At 43.0% G+C, this 25,076-nt stretch overlaps 1 protein-coding gene across 2 annotated transcripts in view; it reads left to right on the top strand.

The window, feature by feature from the left end:
* The window catches only part of FNTB (farnesyltransferase, CAAX box, beta), an 87,134-nt gene that overhangs the window by 1,967 nt on the left and 60,091 nt on the right, over positions 1-25,076 (top strand). For both annotated transcript variants that reach the window (XM_060095996.1, XM_060095997.1), the window contains exon 2: positions 21,107-21,171. In XM_060095996.1, the coding sequence (XP_059951979.1) occupies positions 21,107-21,171 (65 nt within the window). The remainder of the gene's footprint in view (positions 1-21,106; positions 21,172-25,076) is intronic.

Raw genomic sequence — 25,076 nt, 5'->3', positions numbered from 1 at the left:
GTGCGGTGGATAGTAAAGCATCTTATACTTCTTTTCCGTGTCATTATTCCAGCTCACATTTTAAAAGTCTAGGAGAAACAGTTCCAGATCATAGGAAGATAACATAGTATCTCATTCTCATGGCTTCCTCAATGTTTTAATAATCATTATAGTGTCCACTTATTGGGTTCCATACCCAATAAATGCTCTCCATACATTGTATCATTCAATCCTTACACATTTTACAGATGAGAAAACTGAGTCTTATAGAAGGACTAGGTTGGTAGGTTAATGATGATATAGTCATAAGAAAAAACAACCTTGCTAGGAGTTGTTTGCAGAAGACACTGCTGTTATTCCTTTGGTTCTGACTGAAGATTCCATTTATTCTTAGGGGTTTACTGACAGCACTCAATTTTGTGCCATTGCCAATAAAAAAATGCTTGTCACCTGCTTCCTATCTGATTATCAGGAGCCTATTTATTTGCTTAACAATGATTTGATAGTAGGAGTTAAACCTCTGAACAGTGGAAAGAGTCCTTAGCTATGGGTTCTTCTGTTCCATTCATTCATTTGCATTCATCCAACAAATACGTGAGTGCCTTCTTTGTGCCAGGCACTGTTCTAGACACTGGGCATAAGGGAGTGAACAAAAGAGGCCAAGTGGACGCCTTTACGAAACTTTTGTTCTAGGCCAGAGAGGCAGTCAATTAAAAAGGAGAAAAAATATCTAACCATCCATCCATCTATCTAATGTTAGAGAGAAGTGCTGTGGAGAAAAATAAAGCAAGATAAGGGAGATACATGGGTGGGATAGGAGCAAGGGAGGTTTTTATATAAGGTGGTAAAGGAAACCTCTGCTGATGTAATGTTTTAGCTGAGAGCTGAAGTAGGTGAGAGGACAAGCCATGTGTGTATCTGGGGGAAAAGCATTCTGGGCAGAGAAGGCAGCAAGTACAAAGGACCTGAGGCAGGGGGGTGCCTGGTGAGTGGAGAGCCACTGAGTAGAGAGGTTAGCAAACAGAACAGGCGATAAGGTTGGATCTCGTACTTTCAGATACCCTGATTGAGATGGGAAGGCATTTGGCTGAATAGCTTCCATTTACCTCCCCAGATTCACTCTACCCTTTTCTACCCTGCTCTGTAGATGTGCCCCAGGAGGTGGGCCTGCACTGACAGGCAACCTTGCTTTCTGCCTTCTGTTTGCATTTGGCCACGGGGAGTATCGATAGGAGATGAGAGAGAGGGAGAAGGATGAGATTGGCGTATATATTCCCTTCCCGCAGGATTGTGTGGGCTGGAGTGTCTCTAGACTTAAGGTCACATCTCCAATTAGGTGCCTTCTCCGTGGAGCTCTCTGTCTCCCTCTCTACCCCTTCTCTTCACATTTCAGGTCTAGAAGGGCATGAAGTACCCTTGTGTTGCTAGCCCCTGTGTTATGATATGAACTCCCCTCAAATCACCCACTTCGAGTGTGCCATCTGTTTCCTACCAGGAGTCAGACTGATCGATGATAGGAGGGTTTTGACACAATCTGTTGAGCATTTCAGCAGGCTCATTTAGGTCACTGTTGAGAGTAGATTGTGAGGAGGCCAGCGTGGGTGCAGGGAAACCAGTTAGTGGCTGTTGCAGTACTGCAGGTGACACGTGATGGCAGCTTCGCTCAGGGCTGTGGTAGTAGAGGTAATGAGCAGTGGTGAGATTCTGGGTATCTTTTGAAGGTCTCTGTTGTGACAGGCCGTTTTATTTCTTGACAAGCTGATGAATTTGATGCTCGGAGAACCTTTTATGACTCCAGAAAGCAAGATGTGGTTGTATTATTAGCGGCTGTCTTCCTTTTTTGTGCCACCTGCAGTCACCCCATTGCAAATGCTCTGTGATTCAGGCAGGTAGGGTAATACTGATACAATCTCAGAGGTAGCAGGTTTGCCAACAACAGTTGTTACTGAAGGTACTACTTTTGTTTTCCCTTTAGACTGCCCTTGAACAGGGGCAGAAACATTCTCCATTTGAAATGGCATGATGTCATTAGACGACATTCAGTCAAGTGCCAGTCAACTCTGAGGGGAATCAAGAAGAATTATTTGTCTCAGTCAAAATTCTTTTCTCTTAGAGGGGGAAAAAAAAAAAAAAAGAATATGCCGGAAGCAATCACAGAATGACTCAGCAGAGCATGTAATGAAGTGCTAAATTATGACTGCATTGCATGAGGATTTCAGGGAGTGGAAGCCGATCTGGTGTGGGGTGAGGCGGTCAGGACAACTTCATGGAGGATGTGGGACTCGGGTTAGGCTGTAAAGGATGGAGTTGGGGCGGCAGCCATGCCAGTGGGAGGAGCCATTACGAGGGAAAGACCAGGTTGGCTGTGGTAGGGAATTAGGTCAGCTGGATGGGTGGGGCTGACCTGATGATGAATGAGTGTTGGTGGCGGGTGGGGACAGGATGGAGAGCCAGGCTAAAGAGCTGGCTGCAAGTGACGGGCACTGCACCACTGCAGATCCTGCAGGAGGGAACATTAGGGATCCAGGAATGAATCCCGAAGTCCTGCTGTTGACTTGTTTCAAGTTCTAGTATCTGAAAGATTATTAAACAGAGGTGGAGCAAGTCCCTAAATATAGTCACACTAACCAGATTTTTATGCTTCTGATAGACGGGACCAGAGCTCTGCTTGTTAAGTGGTCAGTAGGCTAGCTATGTGAATCAATTTTATTGTATTGAAATTCAGCATATACCATGTTGCCCAACTATTAGAAAGTGCAAATATCAAAATTTCCCCATTTTCCCTATGAAAAAGTCCCCTAAAGTGTTTTTTGGTCAACTCGAGAATACACATACTATTAGGTATGTAGGTAAACAAACCAAATGCTTGTTTACACTATTTGCGTTTTAAATTTAGGTACCTGTGCCTATTTAAAATCACATACTTTATAAAATCACACTAATTTAGAAATATTTTTCTTTCTCCTCCTCATATTCATAAAACATTTGTCTTCAAATTCTTCACATCCATCTTTGACCTTTGTGTTTTTATCATCACTGGAGCTATACTTTGGATCAGTGAATATGTTTTTGCAGACCACACTTTCAGTTTTTTGAGATACATCCCTTTTAGATATGGGGAAGATATTGAATATTTTATCACAAGTTACAATTATAATTCTTTTACAGTGTGTCCAGTTGGTACATATCTTTGATCATCGCAACTTAAACACTTCATTAACTTTTAAAGTGATCTTTAAAAGGGTTTACAGTGGCAGTTTGCACATGCAAGTGTGAGTTCATATCCCCAGGAATTAAATCTGTGTTTAATTTGTCTCCTTTCATTGATACCATCAGCTGACTTCTGTAGGCAGCCAACACCAGACCTTGACTGAGGTTGTTTCAGGATGCTGTGTCAACCCCAGCTCATACTTTGTATTCAAAATAAGGAATTGAAAGAACTCCCCACAGCAAGAGTTACTTTGTAAAGATTTCTTATAAGGTGACTTGTTTTTCCTGAGGGGTAATTTTTTTTTAGGAAGAATCCTTTTCTTATAGTTAATCTATTAATGATTCTTTTACCACATCTTCAGCATTAGCATGAGTCTCAGGCAGCAAATCTGCTTTCTGGAAGGGTCCTCCTCTGGGAGAGAGGGGGAGATGTAGGGAGAAGGGAAGGTCTATGATACGAAAGTTGGTGCATCATGAGATTTGCTTTGGATAGAAGCTGTGAAGGAGAAAATTCCAAATGCATTTGTTGTTTTTTACCACTCAGCTATGAATGGATATTATTCTGTGCTTCCGATTGGATTTCTAGAAGAATTCCAGGAGCTATGTGCAGAGCTGTCAAGAATGCAGGCAGATGGTTAGATCTGCATCTATGTTGCCATGGCACCTAAGTCTTGGGGATGTGGGTGCAGTCACTTCATCTCTGACCCCTAGATTCTCACACAATCTCTCCATCGTTGAAAACCACAAAGTAATATACATACTAGTTTATATCATGTACACAGACTATACACACACACACAAATATATATTTATTAGTTTATATTATATAAAGATACATGTGCATATACATCCATATAAATATATAGTAGGGGAGGAAAAAACCTTTTCCTCTACCCAGCTTAGGTTCTCTAGCTGGGGCCCTGTAAATTAGACTGACCAAAGACAGATTAACAAGAGAAAAATAAACAGAAATTTATTAACATGTGCATTGTTGTGTACACGTGGGAGCACCTATCGATGAGTCACCCAAAGGGGTAGTTAGAAGTTGAGTTCATATGCCATTTTAGACTAAAACAAAGAAAAGGGTTTGGGGCTTCTGGGTTGGGGAGACAACTTATGTTTCCCCTAAGTCCAGGAAAAGTATGGTAAACAAGAGTTGTTTAGTGAGGTTTGTTATTCAGATTTAAGTCCGTGCCTTCTCCATAGATAAGAGTTATTAGGAATCCTCCACTTCTTGGTGTGGAGAGGGAGACATCTTTACAAAAGGAAGCTTAATGCCCTGTTTTTAGAGCTTTTCCTTCACCTCCTGGTTATCAATGGCCTTTAGCTCAAAATAATCCATCTGCCAACGAGGCATATTTGGGGATGGCATATTCTAGGACTCCTCAATATGTATAATCTTACTTCAGCAAACGTAAAACCATTCTGTACGTAGCAACACCTAGCTTGTGCCCCGTCAGAAGCAGGGGTAAACTTCTGACAAACTAGTAGACTTACCTCTGAACTCTTGTGTGCCCCTTTCGCCATACCCTAAGTGATCAAGTGCCTCATGACTGGAAAAATGAGAGATGTACTGTTAGGACTAAGTTACGTTATAAAGAGGCTTGGGAGGGCAAGCAAGGGTTTTCTAGGTATGTCTCTACTGGAGAGTTAGAATTGCTGGGTTGTAGGGTCTGTGCCTTTTTATTACCTGCTACCATGTTGCCCTCCATAGTGACTCTAGTAATTTAAGTACTAGTTAGTGGTGTACTGGAGATCTATTTTGTCCACATCCTCTCTAAGACTTGATATTGTTAGTGGTCAGCGGTCTTAATTTGGGAAAAATAGTATCTTTTACATGTGTTCCAAGTATCTTCCCCTAGGCTCTTGTTTGCCTTTAACCTTGCTTATATTTATGTTCTTCTTTGTCTTTTTCCTTATAGTTTGGGCTTTTTGAAGAAATCTTTCTCCATCCCAAGAATATAAAGATATTCTCCTATATGCTGTTTTAATGACTTGACTCAAGTTTTTCATGTTCAAATTTAATCAACCTGGAATTTATTTATTTATTTTTAGGATGAGAGGTAGGCAGTAATTTTTATACTAGCAACACTTACTGTCCATGTTTTTTCCTTTGATATTGGATTTTCCCATCTCTGCCTTAAACCAAGTTTTCATATATGCATAGGCTTTTAGGAATTCTTTAATGAAAAATGCTGTTAGAGGAGGATTATTGAATATTATAGCATAGTGATGATAAGCACCTGTCCTTTGAATGAGGCAGGTTACTGCTGATAACATAGCCTGTGGATCTGTAGGCCATTGGGAACTTTTTTCTAGTGTTCATTTTGGTTTATGATTTAAACTTAGTTTTCCTTCATTACTTCTGGAACACCTGATGTTAAAACAAGGTTTTTTAAGGGAATTGGCAGTGAGGGCAGTGGGTCTCAAACCTGGCTGACCATTAGAATCACCTGGGGAGCTTTTGATCTTCCCAACCACCCCGGGTTGTACCCTAGACCACTTAAAACAGAACCTTTGAGGGTGGGACCCAGGCATCAGTATTTTTTAAGCTCCTCAGGTAATTCTAATATGCAGCCAGGGTTGAGAACCCATGGTTCATAAAGGATCTCAGCCTTGATAGAGAGGAATGCCAGCTGGTTAAGGAGACTAGGTCAACTCTGACCTCCCTCTGAATTTTGTACTCAAAGTATTAGGATATTTGTTCAGAGGAACGTTTTACCTTCTCACCTTCATTTATCCTTTGCTAATTAAGAAGAAGAAAAGTGTGGTGAGCAGGTTAAAAAAAAAACCAGCAATAATTATAAGTTAAGAAAGTCCTATTTGAAGTCAAACTCAAGCATCAGCCTCTGAGCTGAAATCCAGTGACCGTTACCACTACTAAAAAAAAAAAAAAAAACCTTTGATCTATCAAACATCAGCATGCATCAGAATCCTCTGGAGGAGGAATCCTCTGGGTGGGCCCCATCCCAGTAGTTTCTGATTCCATACGTCTATGACCTGAGAGTTTACATTTTTAACAAGATCAGCCTGGCTGCGGGTAAACTGCCTCTGAGCTACTAGATCTAATGGTTGCTGTTGCTGGTTTTTTTTTTTTTTTTTTTTTTTTTTTTTTGCGTTAGGTGGGCCTCTCACTGTTGTGGCCTCTCCCATTGTGGAGCACAGGCTCCAGATGTGCAGGCTCAGCAGCCATGGCTCACGGGCCCAGCCGCTCCACGGCATGTGGGATCTTCCCGGACCAGGGCACGAACCTGTGTCCCCTGCATCGGCAGGTGGACTCTCAACCACTGCGCCACCAGGGAAGCCCTGTTGCTGGTTTTTTAATCCATTCTCCTATTGATGGACAACTGAGCTGTTGCCAGATTTTGGATATAATGAATAATGCTGCTATAAACATTCTTGTAGAAGTCTTTTTATGATCATGTGTTTTCATGGGTAAAAACCTACAGGTGGAATTGTTGGATCACAGGGTAGGTGTATGTTTAGTTTTAAATGAAACTGCTGGCCTTTTCCAGAGTGATCAGACATGTTACACTCTCACCAGCAATGTGTGAGGGTTCTGGTTCCTCTACATCCTTGCCAACATTTGGTGTTTTCCCTCTTTTCAACTTTAGTCATTCTGCTGGTGGGTGTGGAGAGGTATTGTTAAAGAAAAAATTATTCATGACACTTGTTAAAGGAAGACTTTGTTCAAGGAGGACTGCTATGATGGGGTTTTGCAGTAGGGGAGAGAGATTGGGCTCAAGTCTGAAAACAGCAAGGAAAGGTGGGAATTTATAGCCAAGGAGCAAGGTGGGGGGATTGGTGGATGGTAGATTAGTAAGAGGAATCATCAAAGGTAGGTGGGGAATCTGGCTAAACTGACTTAAAAGGATTCCTTGTGAAGGCAGGCCAAGGTGGTCAGACATCACTGGGGGATGGTGGAGGTTGAGGAACCTGATCAGATAGTGGGGATGGGGGATTCTGGCTAAACCAACTTAGCAGGATTCTTGCTAAAAATAGGTGATACGATGATGGACACAGAAGTATAGAAGTCAAGGCCTAGGGCTTCCCTGGTGGCGCAGTGGTTGAGAGTCCGCCAGCCGATGCAGGGGACACGGGTTCGTGCCCCAGTCCGGGAAGATCCCACATGCCGCGGAGCGGCTAGGCCCGTGAGCCATGGCCGCTGAGCCTGCGCGTCCGGAGCCTGCGCGTCCGGAGCCTGTGCTCCGCAACGGGAGAGGCCACAACAGTGAGAGGCCCGCGTACCGCAAAAAAAAAAAAAAAAAGTCAAGGCCTAGTTGGGAGGAGGATTCAGAGGAGCCTGACTAAAGTTTGGTCAAGGAAAGTCTCTGCTGGTGTCACACTGTAGAGTATTTGCTTTTAAATTGACAGAAACACTCTCTAATTGGTTTAACATTTATTTAGCTACTATACATATAAAGTACTGGTGTGTGTGTGTGCAGATGTATTTGACTTTTCAAAAATCTTTCTTATACCTAGATAAAGTAGTTGTGATGGAATCTTGGTTCCTCCAACTTTTTATTACAAAAAATGTCAAATATACAGAAAAATTGACAGTATCTGTTTGTCCTCCACCTAATCCCCCCCACCATATAAACTGTTCAAGGATAAATTTTAAAAGAAGATAAAATCATGACTCACACAACTATAAAATGAACACATGTCCAAGATTTTATTTGACTCATGGACCCAGTAAGATATTACAACTAGTTCAGACAGGAACTCAACATACCACCTTTAAAGTCAGATAGGGATGCTGAAGTAAATTTGCAAATGGATGCAAAACTGGGCAATATTCATTATTACTTGCATTTACAAGTGCTTGCATTTTACTAGATACAATTTGTATTTCTGTGGACAGAAATTATTCACATTACTATCAGTTTTCTGCAAATTCTACCTCTACAGAATTGTGAGATAGTCTTGTCAAGGATAAAAGTGGAGGGACTTCCCTGGCGGTCCAGTGGTTAAAGACTTCTTGCTTCCACCACAGGGGACATGGGTTCCATCCCTGGTCGGGGGAACTAAGATCTCACATGCCGTGCAGCTTGCCCCCTCCCCGCCAAAAAAAGGACAGAGGTGGAGATAACCCAGTTGAAACCATGCAACTCAGATTGGGACTCAAACCCAGCCAAAACTCGGATTGGGACTTGAACCCACGAGGCTGGGACTTGAACCTGGCCAAAACCCAGTTTTCCAACTGAGATCACACACCTGGTTTCAGAACTTAATGAAGCTCAGGTTCTTGATGTCTCATCGAAGAAAGAATTCAGTGAGAGAGACAAAGTGATAGATAAGAAGTGGATTTATTTAGAGAGAAACATATTCCACAGACAGAGTGTGGGCCATCTCAGAAGGCCAGAGTGGCACCAGGGTAAGGGGTTGTCAGTTTTTATAGGGGTGGGTAATTTCATAGGCTGATGAGTGGGAGGAGTATTTCAGCTATTTGGGGAAGGGGCGGGGATTTCCAGGAATTGGGCCACCGCCCACTTTTTTTTTTTTAATTTTTAAAAATATTTATAGTGGCTGCGTTATCTTCATTGCTGCACTCAGGCTTTTCTCTAGTTGCGGCGAGTGAGCGAGCTGGGGTTACGCTTCGTTGCGTTGCTTGGGCTTCTCATTGCGGTGGCTTCTCTTGTTGCGGAGCACGGGCTCTAGGCGCAGGGGCTTCAGTAGTTGTGGCTCGCAGGCCTAATTGCTCTGCGGCATGTGGGATCTTCCAGACCAGGGCTCGAACCCATGACCCCTGCATTGGCAGGCGGATTCTTAACCACTGCACCACCAGGGAAGCCCCCGCCCACTTTTTGATCCTTATGGTTAGTCTTAGAACTGTCTTGGTGCCTGTGGGTGTGTCATTTAGCTTCCTGATGTGCTACAGCGAGTGTATACTGAGGCTCAAGGTTTAGTGGAAGTTGACTTGTCTGCCATCTTGGACCCATCTGGTTCTAATCAGTTTGTCATGTCCTCCGGCTAGGTCATTCTTTCAAGGGTAGTGCCTTGCCCCCTTCCCTCCTGTTTCATTCCCCCCTCAGAGATTTTATCCCATATTTTTTGCGGTAAGCGGGCCTCTCACTGTTGTGGCCTCTCCCGTTGCGGAGCACAGGCTCCAGACGCACAGGCTCAGCGGCCATGGCTCAAGGGCATGTGGGATCCTCCTGGACCGGGGCACGAACCCGTGTCTCCTGCATCGGCAGGCAGACTCTCAACCACTGCACCACCAGGGAAGCCCCTATCCCATATTCTTATGGGAAGCAGAAGGGCGATGGTCCATCTTCTGTAACTGCTTCAGTAGGGGCGTCGACCCTGCCTGTCAGGGAGTAAAAATCTCTGGATGCCTGATCTAGGGGCCCCAGGGGCAAGACAGCTCCTTGTTCTAAGTCAATATGGGCTGGAATCCTCACATAGCCATCATCTTGGTGTGGAACTGTTGTAACTGCTTCCAAGGCCTTTCTGTGAATCTCCTTGATGATGAAGCACTTTTTGTAACAGCATCAGAGTACAAAAATATCTGTAAATGACAAAAGGCTTAAAAGGCATGGTTAAACATCTGATAACAGTGTAATCGATAAAGAAACATGGTTATAATAACCAGAATTATGAATGATTACATTTAACTTAACATGCCAAATAATTCTAGTTAAATATTTCTCTTTAAGATACCTCAGGGGCCCTCTAAAGTACCCCAAAGTTAGCTGGAAATCAAAAGAAACTTAATTAAAATTTGACATTTGGGAAGCTTGTCAAAAAGTTTAAAAACACTTGCTCAAATAAGATCATAGGTCACTGTGAGACAATACTTATTCCCTAACTAAAGTTACAGAAGATCTCAAAAACAAATACAGATCACTTAAAAGGCAAAGAATCATACCAAATCCAGTCTTGTCCCAGCCTATTCCCAGCAAAAGCCATTTACCCAATTAAATTTAATCCAGTCTTAGAAAATCCTGATCATGTATAACCCTTTTCAGTATTCTTCATTCTTCACACCTTCTTTTACTAAAAACACATATCTTACTTTTCTTAAAAGTTTTTTTCACATTGAGTTACTTTTCTAGTTGACAAAGTTGTAACAGAAAAAGGTCTTATTTGACCTCTAATAAACCTAGGTACAACAGAAGGATTATACTTGACATTGATCATTGATGACTCTAACAGGTCTGTGTTAATCAAACCAACAAGCTTAAGCCACCTTCAATACCAGATATCAGTTTAGTACTGAATGTTTTTCAGATGACATGAACCTGAAATGCATTCTGGCCAGATTATTTTCTATTTCTGAGTATTTATATAAGCACTTAGTTTTTTTAAAGCCAATTACGTAGAGCTCTTTTACGAATTCATTTTTGGCAATATCACATGCCTACAACACACATATAGATACATATGAACACACAAACAAACACAGAGGCCTCATAGTTCCCATTCCAAAATTTCAGTCCTGAGTCAGATACAGCATAAAACCTATCAGTTACAAGGGGTTGGATTCAAATTGGGCTTCTGGCAGATGGAACAAATCAAGGTCATCTATCTAGATGGCTAAACCCTTTTTACTAGTGTTTACAGAAAAGACACTTAGGATTTCTATTTATCCTTGACAAGCCAAGTTCTAAAGTACTTTACCCTCTTTTTTAAAATTTGCGTTTAAAAAGATGGCAGAGATAAGGGTTCCTGAGAAGACCAGATAGGACACTTGCATCTCAAAGATATGGGCAAGTTCCTCCTAGGGTGACTGTTTCCCCTTTGTTTAATACTTACAAGTCTCTTAAGATAAATAGGGAAGGTTTGGGGAGTGGTAAAACGATTGGTGGGTTTTGGATTATTTTTGGAGCCACACCTCTGGTCCTGTAAAGACTACATTTGTAAAACAAGGAGAGTTTTGTTTTCTTTTTCAAAGAATTGGGTGGTTACCTCAATGATATTGAAGGACTGACATACCTATTCATTTAAGTTGGAAAGTTTTACTTTTCCTCATTTAGCTTAGGGGAGAAGGCCTCTTCCAAAATTCCTATCAGGCTCTGAATATCAGCTATGGTTAGTTTAGTCAGACCCGTGGCCTCCTGTTTTGGTAATCTATTTACAAACATTTTTGAGGATCTTCCCTAGGTTTAAGAAATTTGTACCTTATCTTTAGACACTATATAACCCTTTTTACTTAATAACCACTGGCTGGATACCTTTGGCCAAGCCCAGAACCTCGATAGTCCACATTCCAGGGTCTACTAAGACTTTTATTTTAGCTTCAGATTATCTGTTCCTTTTTGCTTTTTGCTAGAACCATTTGGTGATGAGGGTGGTTCCCTTGCCCCTCAAGAAACAGAGTGGCCCCTACCTTAGTTAATAAATCCCTTCCCATTAACAGGATGGGACAGTCAGGCACAAACAGGAAGGAATGTAAAAACAGCTGGCCATTGATCTTGCACAAAAGGGGTTCCAGGAAGGTGTGCCCCTGTCTCTTCCCTAACAACCCCATTACTTATTCCTTATGATTGCTAAGGTTTCCAATCCTTTGGGTTAAGACCAAGGTTGCACCAGTGTCTTTAAGAAATTCTGTCAAGTGGCCCACCACAGCAGTGACCACCCAAGGCTCTCCATTAGTTATGTAGATGGTATCTCTAGGCAGAGCCACTTGGGCCCCTTCAGTCTTCTGATTGCACAACCATCAATGGCTGAGGGTCCCCCCCCCCCATAGCTCTCTGGCGTATGGGGCATTCCCTCTTCCAATGCCCTGGCTGTTTGCAAAGGGCACATTGATCACAATCCTCCCTCCAGTCCGTTGTATCCACACAGGGTACACTGGCCTTGTATGGCTACCCATGGGCCTTGTGGTCTGCCAGGGCCAGGTTGGCCCAGAAAAGCCAACTTCCCTTTTGGTGGTCTCTGAGTGGACAAAGCCACTGCCGTCATCTGGGCCTTTTGCATATTTCTCTGGGTGCGTTCAGCCTTTTCGACCATATCCCTATTACCGAAAACCAAATAAGCCAATTGGAACAAATTGTTCATCAGAGTCTGAGGACCAGCAGTTGTTTTCTGAATTTTGCTCCTGATGTCTGGGTCAGACTGGGCTATGAAATGCATAGCCAAAAAGGCCTGTACCTCGGGGGAGGAGGGATCCACGTTCCTTCGGGATCCATGACCCTGTAGGGTGGGTCAGTTAAAAGGTACTCAGTGTACTCCCTAGAGTTATCCCTCCAAGCTACACATGCCTTAAATTCCTTTTGTGTTCCATTGCCTAGATACAAGGCCATGGAAATTTGAACATAGGGTACTTGACTCAATTTTAAATTTCCTAACTCATATTGTGGCCAAACCTGATTACATAACCTACTAAGTTTTTTCCGTTTAATTCCTGTTGTCCAAATCTTTCCCAATCCCAGAGTATATGGCCCAGAGGGGTATTGGTTGGGATTGATGCAGCCTGACCCATTTTAGACAAGCTCCTGAGCTGTCCAAAACTCCACTCTTAAGTAAAATCCACCGTGCAATTTGGTGAAGATTTGCACTTAACATTTTAGATGCTGTCCCTTCCAGCGTAGTCTCCCAACCAGGTGTTGGTGCCCAAAAAGTTGTCACAAAGAAACAGCATAGAAGACATCCCCAATGGTGTTGATGATGAGTGGGAGTTGGTCTAGCTATAAGTTGGGAATAAAGGGTCAGCACTTATGGGGCTTCCCTGGTGGTGCAGTGGTTGGGAGTCCGCCTGCCGATGCAGGGGACACGGGTTCGTGTCCCGGTCCGGGAAGATACCACATGCCGCAGAGCGGCTGGGCCCGTGAGCCATGGCCGCTGAGCCTGCGCGTCCGGAGCCTGTGCTCCGCAGCGGGAGAGGCCACAACAGTGAGAGGCCCGCTTACCGCAAAAAAAAAAAAAAAAAAAAAAAAAAAAGCGTCAGCACTTGTAAGTGTCAGAGGGAGGGGAGTAAAAGCAATAAAAAGTACACCTTGGTGGTCACACAGGTTTTCTGGGGTTAACAGAAGGAAGAAAGAAAGAAATAGAGTAGGAATGAACAAGAATGCAAGAATGTAGGAGAACCTCAGAGTCAGGGAGATGAGTATAGAGATTAACAATTCTGTCCTGGATCTGCTGTTGCATGTGCACAAGCAACAGGATTGACCTACCGGTCAAAAATGAGCAGACATTGGCAGAGCGTCCTCCCCAGTATACCTGGCTCGCAGCATCACACGGGCCTCTTTAGGACCAAAACCTAACTTTCAACATTCTTACCTTATCACTATCCCTTCATGGTCGCCAGCAACCATGCACCTCAGATTGGGCCTTGAACCCACATGGTGGGACTCGAACCCGGCCAAAAGTCACAATTTTCCAACTGAGATCACACACCTGGTTTTAGGACTTAATGAAGCTCAGGTTCTTGATGTCTCATTGCAGAAAGAATTCAGTGAGAGACAAAGTGATAGTTAAGAAGTGGATTTAGGGACTTCCCTGGTGGTGCAGTGGTTAAGAATCGGCCTGCCAATGTAGGAGACACGGGTTCAATTCCTGGTCCGGAAAGATCCCATATGCCGTGGAGCAACTAAGCCTGTGTGCCACAACTACTGAGCCTGTGCTCTAGAGCCCGTGAGCCACAGCTACTGAGCCCACGTGCCACAAGTACTGCAGCCCACGTGCCTAGAGCCTGTGCTCGGCGACAAAGAGAAGCCACCACAATGAGAAGCCTGAGAAGCCTGCACACCGCAACAAAGAGGAGCCCCCTGCTTACTACAACTAGAGAAAGCCCCAGGCACAGCAACAAAGACCCAACGCAGCCAAAACATAATAAATAAATAAATTTATTTTAAAAAAAAGAAGTAGATTTATTTAGAGAGAAACACACTCCACAGACAGAGTGTGGGCTATCTCAGAAGGCGAGAGTGGCCCTGGGAGAAACACACTCCACAGAGTGTGGGCCATCTCAGAAGGTGAGAAAGGCACCAGGGTAAAGGGTTGTCAGTTTTTATAGGGTTGGGTAATTTCATAGACTAATGAGTGGGAGGAGTATTTCAGCTATTTTGGGAAGGGGTGGGGATTTCCAGGAATTGGGCCACCACCCACTTTTTTTTTTAAAGAAGATATTGGGGGTAGGAGTTTATTAATTAATTAATTTATTTTTGCTGTGTTCTTCGTTTCTGTGCGAGGGCTTTCTCTAGTTGTGGCAAGCGGGGGCCACTCTTCATCGTGGTGCGCGGGCTTCTCACTATCGTGGCCTCTCTTGTTGCGGAGCACAGGCTCTAGATGCGCAGGCTCAGTAGTTGTGGCTCACGGGCCAAGTTGCTCCGCGGCATGTGGGATGTTCCCAGACCAGGGCTCGAACCCGTGGCCCCTGCATTAGCAGGCAGATTCTCAACCACTGCGCCACCAGGGAAGCCCCACTGCCCACTTTTTGATCCTTATGGTTAGTCTTAGAACTGTCTTGGTGCCTGTGGGTGTGTCATTTAGCTTCCTGATGTGTTACAGCGAGTGTATACTGAGGCTCAAGGCCTAGTGGAAGTTGACTTGTCTGCCATCTTGGACCCATTTGGTTCTAATCAGTTTATGTCATGTCCTCTGGCTATGTCACTCTTTCAAGGGTAGTGCCCTGCCCCCTTCCCTCCTGTTTCACAGTGATGGACACAACTTTTCCTTTGGGGGTGTGTGTATGTTTATATGTGTGTGTATGTACACACGTGTATATATGTATATGACTGTTTTTTTTCCCCGAATCTTTGAAAGTAAGATGAAGATATTATGACACTTTACCCCTAAATAATAAAGCATGCGTCTCTTAAGAATAATGTTCTTCTACATCAGCACAATAATGTCACATATAAGAAAATTAAAAGTAATTGTATAATATCCTCTAATATCCAATTTATTTTTATTTTTTATTTATTTTGTGTTTTGTTTTGTTTTTTGGCCAAGCCATGTGGCTTGTGAGATCTTAGTTCCCTGACCAGGGATTGAACTCTGGCCCTTGGCAGTGAAAGCACAGAGTCCTAACCACTGCACCACCAGGGAATTCCCTCCAATTTATTTTTAAATTTCCCCAATTGTCTCAAGATTCTTTTTATATCTTTTTGGTGTGTGTTTTGAATCAGGAGCCAATCAAGTTTCCCTTATTTCAGGCTGTTTAAAATTTTTGAAGAGCTAATCCCTTGGGACTGAATTTTTTGGTGACTAGTCCCGATGGCATTTCTTATAACATTTCATGTAACAATGTTTCTGAAACCGGCCAGATGCTTTAGGATGTCATCCTCCTCCCAAGAGAGCCATATCACTTTCATTAACATGGTCACAAACTGTATGCTTTGTGCTCAAGGGAAATGAACCTATGGGCTTTTTGCTGTTTATGCAAGAGAAAATTATCTGCTATTGTAGGGCTGTTAATAATCCTTTGTATTGTACTCAGTTGGTAACTGCCTTGCCTGTGGGAGCTCTCATGCAGAAAAGAGAAATTAACTAAAATAGAATAGTCCCTTCCTTCGGGATGGAAGGGAAACATGGAAATTCAAGATAAAATGAAAGGCCAGGGAAAGCAGACATGCTTTAGCATCCCTGTGTTGAAGCTGATCCCTCCCTCCTTCCTTCCTTCCTCCCTCCCTCCTTCTCACCCTCCCTCCCTCCCTTCCTCCCTTCCTAATTCTGATTTGAGAGCTGTGTAGTGTTAGAGTTCTTCATGACTTAGGTAACTTTGTTTTTTAATAGTTACCCCCAATTCTCCTATATTTAAAGTGAGAATTTCGATAAAATTTTAAAAAGGAATTTAATTATAGATCTTGCTTCATAGACATTATGCAATTGTTGTGACTGCTTCTCTTAATTCTGTCCCAAAGGCTAAATTTCTAATTCTACTAATGTTTTGGAGGTCCCCAAGACCACTCCTAGGTTCACTGATTCACTACTAGTGTTACCTGAAAACTGGTTTGCCTCTTGGTGAGTGTTGAGCCAAAAGACACGGCCGAGCCAAAGATAGGGAGAAGGAAGGATTTATTACTTGCAGCAAGTAAGGAGAACACTGGGGATCCTTCCCAAAGCAGTGTCTCTCCCAACAGCAAAATTGGGGAAGTTTTAAGCTAAGGGTACATGCATATTCATGGTGGGGCTTGAGTGGTCTACAGAGTCCAAGCTTTAGTTGATTGAAGTCAGAAGTTCAGAAAAGGTCAACATCATCAGCCCTTAGGTTCCAGTACATCTGGTGGTTGAGGCTTCAGGCTACTCTTTACCATCGAAAGAGAACTTGGAGTCTTTATAACTAATATATTATCTTTGCTATTGTTATTTCTCTCACCTGATAACAGTCAGTGTCTGCATTCTTTCTTCTCTTAAGACCATTGATTTCTAAGACCTATTAAAGGGCAAGCATTGTGGCCAGGCTTAGATCCCAGAATGGCTTAGGCCGAAATGGCCTCTCTTATGTCAAGAAAGCCATGCCTGTTTTTCTTTCTCCGGGGTTTTCTTTCTCTTTCTTTTCTCTCTTTCTTTCTTTTCTCTCTACCTTAGCTGCTTACACAAAGATTCAGAGAACTCAGCATATAGCTGTACTCATGGTTATGATTTATTACAACAACAGGCTACAGAACAAAATCAGCCAAGGGAAAAGGCTCATGGGGTGAAGTCTGCAGGAAACGAGGCACAAGCTTCCAAGAGTTCTCTCCCAGTGGAGTCACAGAGGACGTGTTTAATTTCTCCAGCATTGAATTGTGACCACACATGCAGAGCTACCAGGGAAGCTCATTAGAGATTTGGTGCTCATGGTTTTTACTGGGGCTGGTCACATAGGGACCCACTTTCTAGCATAATTCCAGACTCGCAGAAGGAAAAGAGCTGTTCACCATAAACCACGTTGTTTATACAGTTTAGGCTCAGTGAGCCTCTCTAATCAGTACTGGGAATGGTGAGAGCCCTCCCGAGATCCAGGCTCCCAGACTCCAGCCAGGGTCTACCTTTCAAGTAGGCCTTTCTAAGGATAGTAGTCTCAGGCCTGCTGTGTTAACTCTTTTGTATACAACTAGCTTTCTTCCTTTCCTTTCACTGTGAAAAATCAGAACATTCAAAGAATGCTTACATCTTCCCAGTGACAAAATTACTATGATTTATATCACACTAGCAGACTGTATGTGGAGAAGGAGAGGCAAAAAAGGATGTTGCATATTTTGGGGATTACTTTCATTTTCTTATCCTCAGATGACTATTTTTAAATTTCTATATTAATCCATTACTATTTGTCAAAAAAATTACAGGCTTATTGCTAGTATTATTTTAAAAGTTGTACTCTAAAAATCATACTTTGTGCTCTGAAGTGATCTTTTTCTATTAAAAAATACACTAGTTCCTAAAGACAACCCACAGAATGGGAATATGACAAGGAACTTGTATCTATTGATAGAATATTTAAGGACTTATTACAATTCATTAATAAAAAGACAACCCAATATAAAAAATGAACAAAGAGATTAGATCACTCCCTAACACCATACACAAAAATAAGCTCAAAATGGATCAAAGACCTAAATGTAAGGCCAGAAACTATCAAACCCTTAGAGGAAAACATAGGCAGAACACTCTATGACATAAATCACAGCAAGATCCTTTTTGACTCACCTCCTAGAGAAATGGAAATAAAAACAAAAATAAACAAATGGGACCTAATGAAACTTCAAGGCTTTTGCACAGCAAAGGAAACCATAAACAAGACCAAAAGACAACCCTCAGAATGGGAGAAAATATTTGCAAATAAAGCAACTGACAAAGGATTAATCTCCAAAATTTATAAGCAGCTCATGCAGCTAAATAACAAAAAAACATACAACCCAATCCAAAAATGGGCAGAAGACCTAAATAGACATTTCTCCAAAGAAGATATACAGACTGCCAACAAACACATGAAAGAATGCTCAACATCATTAATCATTAGAGAAATGCAAATCAAAACTACAATGAGATGCCATCTCACACCAATCAGAATGGCCATCATCAAAAAATCTAGAAACAATAAATGCTGGAGAGGGTGTGGAGAAAAGGGAACACTCTTGCACTGCTGGTGGGAATGTGAATTGGTACAGCCACTATGGAGAACAGTATGGAGGTTCCCTGAAAAACTACAAATAGAACTACCATATGACCCAGCAATCCCACTACTGGGCATATACCCTGAGAAAACCATAATTCAAAAAGAGTCATGTACCAAAATGTTCATTGCAGCTCTATTTACAATAGCCGGGAGATGGAAACAACCTAAGTGTCCATCATCGGATGAATGGGTAAAGAAGATGTGGCACATATATACAATGGAATATTACTCAGCCATAAAAAGAAACGAAATTGACCTATTTGTAATGAGGTGGATGGACCTAGAGTCTGTCATACAGAGTGAAGTAAGTCAGAAAGAGAAAGACAAATACCATATGCTAACACATATATATGGAATTTAAGAAAAAAAAATGTCATGAAGAACCTAGGGGTAAGACAGGAATAAAGACACAGACCTACTAGAGAATGGACTTGAGGATATGGGGAGGGGGAAGGGTAAGCTGTGACAAAGTGAGAGAGTGGCATGGACATATATACACTACCAAACGTAAAATAGATAGCTAGTGGGAAGCAGCCGCATAGCACAGGGAGATCAGCTCGGTGCTTTGTGACCACCTAGAGGGGTGGGATAGGGAGGGTGGGAGGGAGGGAGATGCAAGAGGGAAGAGATATGGGAACATATGTATATGTATAACTGACTCACTTTGTTATAAAGCAGAAACTAACACACCATTGTAAAGCAATTATACTCCAATAAAGATGTAAAAAAAATAAATAAAATTTTAAAAAATAAAAATAAAAAATGAACAAAGATCTGAATAGACATTTCTCCAAAGAATATCTACAAATGACCAATAAGCCTGTAAAAAGATGCTCAACATCATTAGTCATCAGGGAAAGGCAATCAAAACTATAGTGAGGGCTTCCCTGGTGGCTCAGTGGTTAAGAATCCACCTGCCAATGCAGAGGACATGGGTTCGAGCCCTGGTCTGGGAAAATCCCACATGCCATGGAGCAGTTAAACCCATGTGCCACAACTACTGAGCCTGCACTCTGGAGCCCGCGAGCCACAACTACTGAACCCATGTGCTGCAACTACTGAAGCCTGCACGCCTAGAGCCCATGTTCCGCAACAAGAGAAGCCACCGCAGTGAGAAGCCCGTGCACCGCAATGAAGAGTAGCCCCCACTCGCTGCAACTAGGGAGAAGCCCATGCACAGCAACGAAGACCCAACGCAGCCAAAAATAAATAAATAAAATAAATAAATTTATTTAAAAAACAACTAGTGAGATACTACTTGACACACACTAGGATGGCTATGATCAGAAACATAGATAATAATGTGTTGCTAGGATGTGAAGAATTTGGAGCTCTCATATACTGCTGATGGGAATATAAAATGGTACAACTGCTCTGGAAAACAGTCTGGCAGCTCCTCAAATGATTAAACATAAAGTTATCATAATGATCCAGCAGTTCCACTCCTAGTGATGCCGAAAACTCAACCTCTGTGCACTGGGGCTGAATCGAATCTTGGAGATAGAGTTTCGGGTGAAGTAGAAAAGAATAGCTTTACTGCTTTGGCAGGCAAAGGGGGAAACAGCGGGGTCCTGCCCAGAAAAACTGTATGTCCAAACCTGGTAGGCAAATCCTTTTATTTAATGATCTTCCTGACATATGTTTCTCGTATTTTTTTTTTTATCCCTTTCAATGTTATAGCCAAGGAAGGCACGTCTGAAAAATGCAGTCTGTGTTTCATTTAGGCTGGTGCTTTGTGTTAGTCCCACATCGGTGTCTGGCATGGAGAAAGCATCGTGAGGGGTCTGGGAGAACTTTCTTACTTCTTCTGAGTCGAATTCTCACAGTGACTTCAGTCTGTTTTTTGAAGTATTATAAATTCTTGGCCAGATAATCCCTGAAACTCATGTTCAAAGGCAAATACCAAAGCATATCCTAAAACCAAATATAAGTGAATTTTAGATGGGCTGCCATTTTAGCTGATTCACATCACTGCTCCCCTCATCGTGATTTTTGCACACTTGTCAAAGGGACTGGAAGCTCTAACTCAGGTGTTTCAGAAACAAATAATGCATTTTTGATATTTCCCAGAGAGGACATTATTATATATCTTGAAATCTCAGCAAGGACTTGCCTCACCACAAAGCAGGGATGACCGTGAAGGTGAAACCCTGTATCCCGTTGACCAGCCCCCTCCTGCACTGCCGTACCCCTTCCTTACAGAATCTGTGCTGTGTGACCACATCATGGTGTGATCTTCAGAGGAGACAGGTCATCTCATTCCTTTTGTGACCTGACTTTCCGAGATCCTTTGTTTTATGGGACTGTGGAGTCTGGTGTGTGACACAGGTCCAATGACCAGATGTGCTATTTCTTTGGTGTTTCCATGATTGATGTTCCTGTAAATCCCTTTGGGGATTTTAATACTGTTCAATCTATATTTAAACCATTAAATTTGACAATAAGAAGTAGGACCCTTGGCGGAAATTAATTGCATATTTGAGAATGGCCGGTTAACGAACACCTAAACAACGTCATAGAGCAGGCAAGAACAGGTCTTTCAAGCAAAAGGGGTCCATCTTCACCTGCTCCCTGAGTAACTGGTGCCAGGGTCCCAAACTCCAAAATCGCCATTAGTTTGGATATCGTGGATTAGTTTACTGGAGAAGTCGGTTGTGATGCTAATGTGGTACAGGGCATTCTTTCTCTCTCTGTCCTTGTCCCAAGCCTGTCATCCTGCCCAGCCCCTGAATGCAGTCTTGTTATGCTGTGAGGTACAAAGTCACACCAAGGAACTCTAGCCAGTAGGCATTTGTGACAATAGGAACGTAAAGTTGATAAAGGTCTCATCTGTATTTGTTTTCTCTCTCCCATCTCCTGCATCCTTACCAGGCAAAAGTAGAAGAAAAGATCCAAGAGGTCTTCAGTTCTTACAAGTTCAACCACCTTGTACCAAGGTAAGCTGTGGTTAAGTGTTTGAGGGGATCTGGGAAATACCATCTCCCATGGGAGCCTTTCTTCTTTCCTCCTTGAGCTTGTCCAACCTCAGGGGATGAGTCCGCTGTGAGGCTGGTGTTCCCTGACCTTCTGGCTCCCTGGAGATGCTCCTGACCCCAGCTCCTGCCACTATTGGAATAGTGTCTAGAGGAGCTGCTCACTTGAACTGAGCTATCAGGTGTTACATGGGGATGCCCTCAGGGCCTGAACTCTGAGCTCTGAAGGTGGAGAGAGGAAGTTCATGATCTTGAAGCTTAGTTCTGACCTGCTGCGCTGGTGTTCAGAACTCTCAAGTTTTGCATATAACACTTTGAAACAGGTGTAGAGTCCAGGGGGATGGCAAAGGATGGATTCCTTTGATGTATATTATGACTTGACTGGGAAAATGTGAGAAGTTTGAGCTTCTCCCAGCCTGGCCTTTACTGGTGATTGTGCAGCAGATTCCCAAGGGCGACATTTCAAGTGAGAAATAAAATGCCTTTTGTTTTCCTTGGTGCTTAGTAAGTTGAAGCCTTCTGAGCTCTTTGATGTCAGAAATTCCAAAAGGAGAATTATAAGCAGAAACTTATTAATTTGAACCTTCATTTTCTCTTTTTTCCCCCAATTTTGTAATGTATCACACTAGAATTTCATAAGGTTATTTCATTTATTAGCATTTCTCTTCTAATCACAGATTGCTTCTCTGAAACTGTCCTGTGGTATCTTTCCTGATCAGTAGTCCAAATTGTGTTTGGTCATTATTTTATCTTAATGTTATAGCACTTTTCCTTGACAGTCTCTGGACGTAGTCTAGTTGGGCTGCTGGCTGATTCTCTCTGGATGGGAAGCTGAAGGGTCTGAGGTCCAGCCTGACCTCCTTTATCATGTCTCCCAATTTCCTGAGGCCTCCTAACACACTAACTCCTGGCAAGTCAGTCTCGGGGTACTTCTGCATACTGGAGCATTACAGATATTTCTAGCCTGAGTTAACTTTGTGTCTTTTTATGCCACCATTCCATTTTGCCCTTATTTCCATGAGAAGAAATTTAGTTAAAATATTCTGATTAGCCAAGGCAGAAAACAGTTGGAAAAATGGAAAGACAGGTGGAAAAGTTCTCTTCATCTTTCTTCCCTGGAGCAGAAAAGGAAAGCATCAACTAACCAGAGGAGTCTTCTTCCAAACTGCTAACCTAAATTTCTACTTTAATCCATAGCCCAGACCTCAATAAATGAATTATTGCTCTTGTCGCAAGCCACAGTTGGAGCTTAGCAAATGACACCATTTGTGTAAACAGCTCGGGGAGAAGGAGCTCTCTGCCCAGTACAGGCTGTTTCCCCAGAGGTGGTAGGACTTGGTGATGGTGAGGGGCATGGTGGCTTCAGGAGGGGTTTGTGGTTAGAGTTGCATCGCGATGACTCACCTGATTGTGCTCTGAGTCACTATGCCCTGTCTCCAGCTCTGTGGACACATATCCTCTGTATTTCCAAAGGGACCTTTGATCATTTGACATTCCTTTTTCACCCACCATCAGAACAGAGCCCTTGGACTTTCCTTTTATTCTTACTGAGATGGGAGGGAGAATAGGAGGTTACAATCTGGGAGGAAGCTGTGTTTTGGGAGTGGTGGTAGAGGACAGTAAAGGAGTAAAATCCCCTGATTCATAGGTCTTAGGTCAGGTGTGGGTGGCAAACAAAAATGTTTCTGTTGGGTTTGTATCCTTTGTGGAAATAGAATATACCAGGGCTCTGGGTTTATGTCAGGAATCTGACATTTCCCATTTTGTCATTGTTGCCTATGAAAATGAGTGTTTTAAAGGACGCTAATTAGCATCTTATGTCACAGCAGGCTAATTAATATTAGAGATATTACACACTGTGGCCAATTGGCTGAGCATGTAAATCAACTTATCAATATAAGGCTGGAGCCAAACATCTTCACCATAGAATGAACTTCTGGGGTTTAAGAATAAATACGAAAATTTATCAGCATTTTAAATTACTATCACAATTATAACATTTAACATTTTAGTAGTCAAATTTTAAAAGTCTAGTATTATATTGCAGGAACAGAACTTCCTTGTTAGCTAAAGTGAATATTCAGATAGAGCAGTTAATCTAGGTGACATGGCTTGTTTGTGTTTCTGAGGTCATGCTGTTGATCAGATGTGGCAGAATCACACACACTCCCAGGATCACTGACCATGCCCAGGTCCAGGGATGCCAGGAATGATGCTGAGTGAGGCATCCATCTCTTCAGCCTTTCAGAGCCACTGCCAAATAGAAGATTGGGCTGGAATTCAAGGCTGAAGCTGAATGCTGTTACATTCTACAGTTTATTCCCCATTTTCCTCACTCTCAGACTGTGAAACATGCATTCTCTCCTGGAATGAGGTGGTCCCTCCCAAGGAGCTTTTGGACCATGCTTTGAACAGTTTTGTTTATCAGTATCCTGCTTTCCCATAAAAGTTAATTTTTCTTTCCCTGTGCTTAGTCATTCTCACAGTTTCACATGCTTATGAATTTACCCTTTTCCATGTATTATATTAGCTTTAGTAAGACACCTGAAATGCATAAACCACACACACACACACACACACACACACACACACACACACACACACACACTCACACAAAAGTTTTAAATTGTCGGGGAGTTCCCTGGTGACCTAGTGGTTAGGATTCCGGGCTTTCGCTGCTGTAACCCAGGTTCAGTTCCTGGTCTGGGAACTGAGATCCCTCAAGCTGTGCAGCGTGGCCAAAAAACAAACAAACAAAAAATTGTTTTTTTCTTGGGAAAAAGTAGACTGGTGCTCCTTGTAAGGGGGAAATATTGATAATGCTAATAGAGCACTAACGGTTAAGTGTTGGCAGTTGCTCTGAAGCCAAAATGCTCTGAGTTAAGCTCTCAAAGCAGTTTTCATATGGGCACCTGCTCAGCTTCCATGTTTTCTGCCATTTCTGTATGTGATGATGCTTTAGCGTTTTCCAAATCCTGAGCAGTTAAAAGATGTGGTCCTTCATACTGTTGTTCTGTCCAAGGTTCCTACAAGTAAGTTCATCTTCCCTCCCACCCTCTCTCAAGTGACTTACTGCTTATATGCCAGAGGCTTACTTTTTTTTTTTTTTTTTTTTTTTTCGGTACGCGGGCCTCTCACTGCTGTGGCCTCTCCCGTTGCGGAGCACAGGCTCCGGACGCGCAGGCTCAGTGGCCATGGCTCACGGGCCCAGCCGCTCCGCGGCATGTGGGATCTTCCCAGACCGGGGCACGAACCCGTGTCCCCTGCATCGGCAGGCGGACTCTCAACCACTGCGCCACCAGGGAAGCCTCAGAGGCTTACTTTTTGACCGGAGAAGCCCCTGGCTTTAGTGGGTTTAAAACCCTCCCAGCAGCCAACAACAGACTGAATCCCTGTTCTCTCATCTGTCACAAACAAAGGCATGAGTCTCAGGGATGGTCCACGTTTAGGGGGAGGGAGTGTGTTTGCTGTCATTCGGTCTGCTGTGTTCATTTAAAGTCATTCATTCCTTCACCCATTTGGCAGCGGTATCTAGGGGCTCAGGCACTGCTGGGCTCTGGGAACAGGGTGAGCAAGGCTGACCCAGGTCCTGCTCCTGCTGGGCTCTCAGTCTCATGGGGAAAGGAGTTGTTAAACAAATGAATTCAAAGAACATAGTTACCAAGGGGTGGCTGTCTCTCTCTGTCTTTTTTTAAAATAAATTTCTTTCTTTTATTTATTTATTTTTGGCTGCGTTGGGTCTTCGTTGCTGCACGTGGGCTTCTCCCTAGTTGCCGCGAGCGGGGGCTACTCTTCGTTGCAATGCACGGACTTCTCACTGCGGTGGCTTCTCTTGTTGCGGAACACGGGCTGTAGGTGCGCGGGCTTCA

The sequence above is a fragment of the Mesoplodon densirostris genome, chromosome 4 (genome assembly GCF_025265405.1).
Source record: "Mesoplodon densirostris isolate mMesDen1 chromosome 4, mMesDen1 primary haplotype, whole genome shotgun sequence".
Taxonomy (NCBI): Eukaryota; Metazoa; Chordata; class Mammalia; order Artiodactyla; family Ziphiidae; genus Mesoplodon; species Mesoplodon densirostris.
This window is presented reverse-complemented; position numbering and strand designations above follow the sequence as displayed.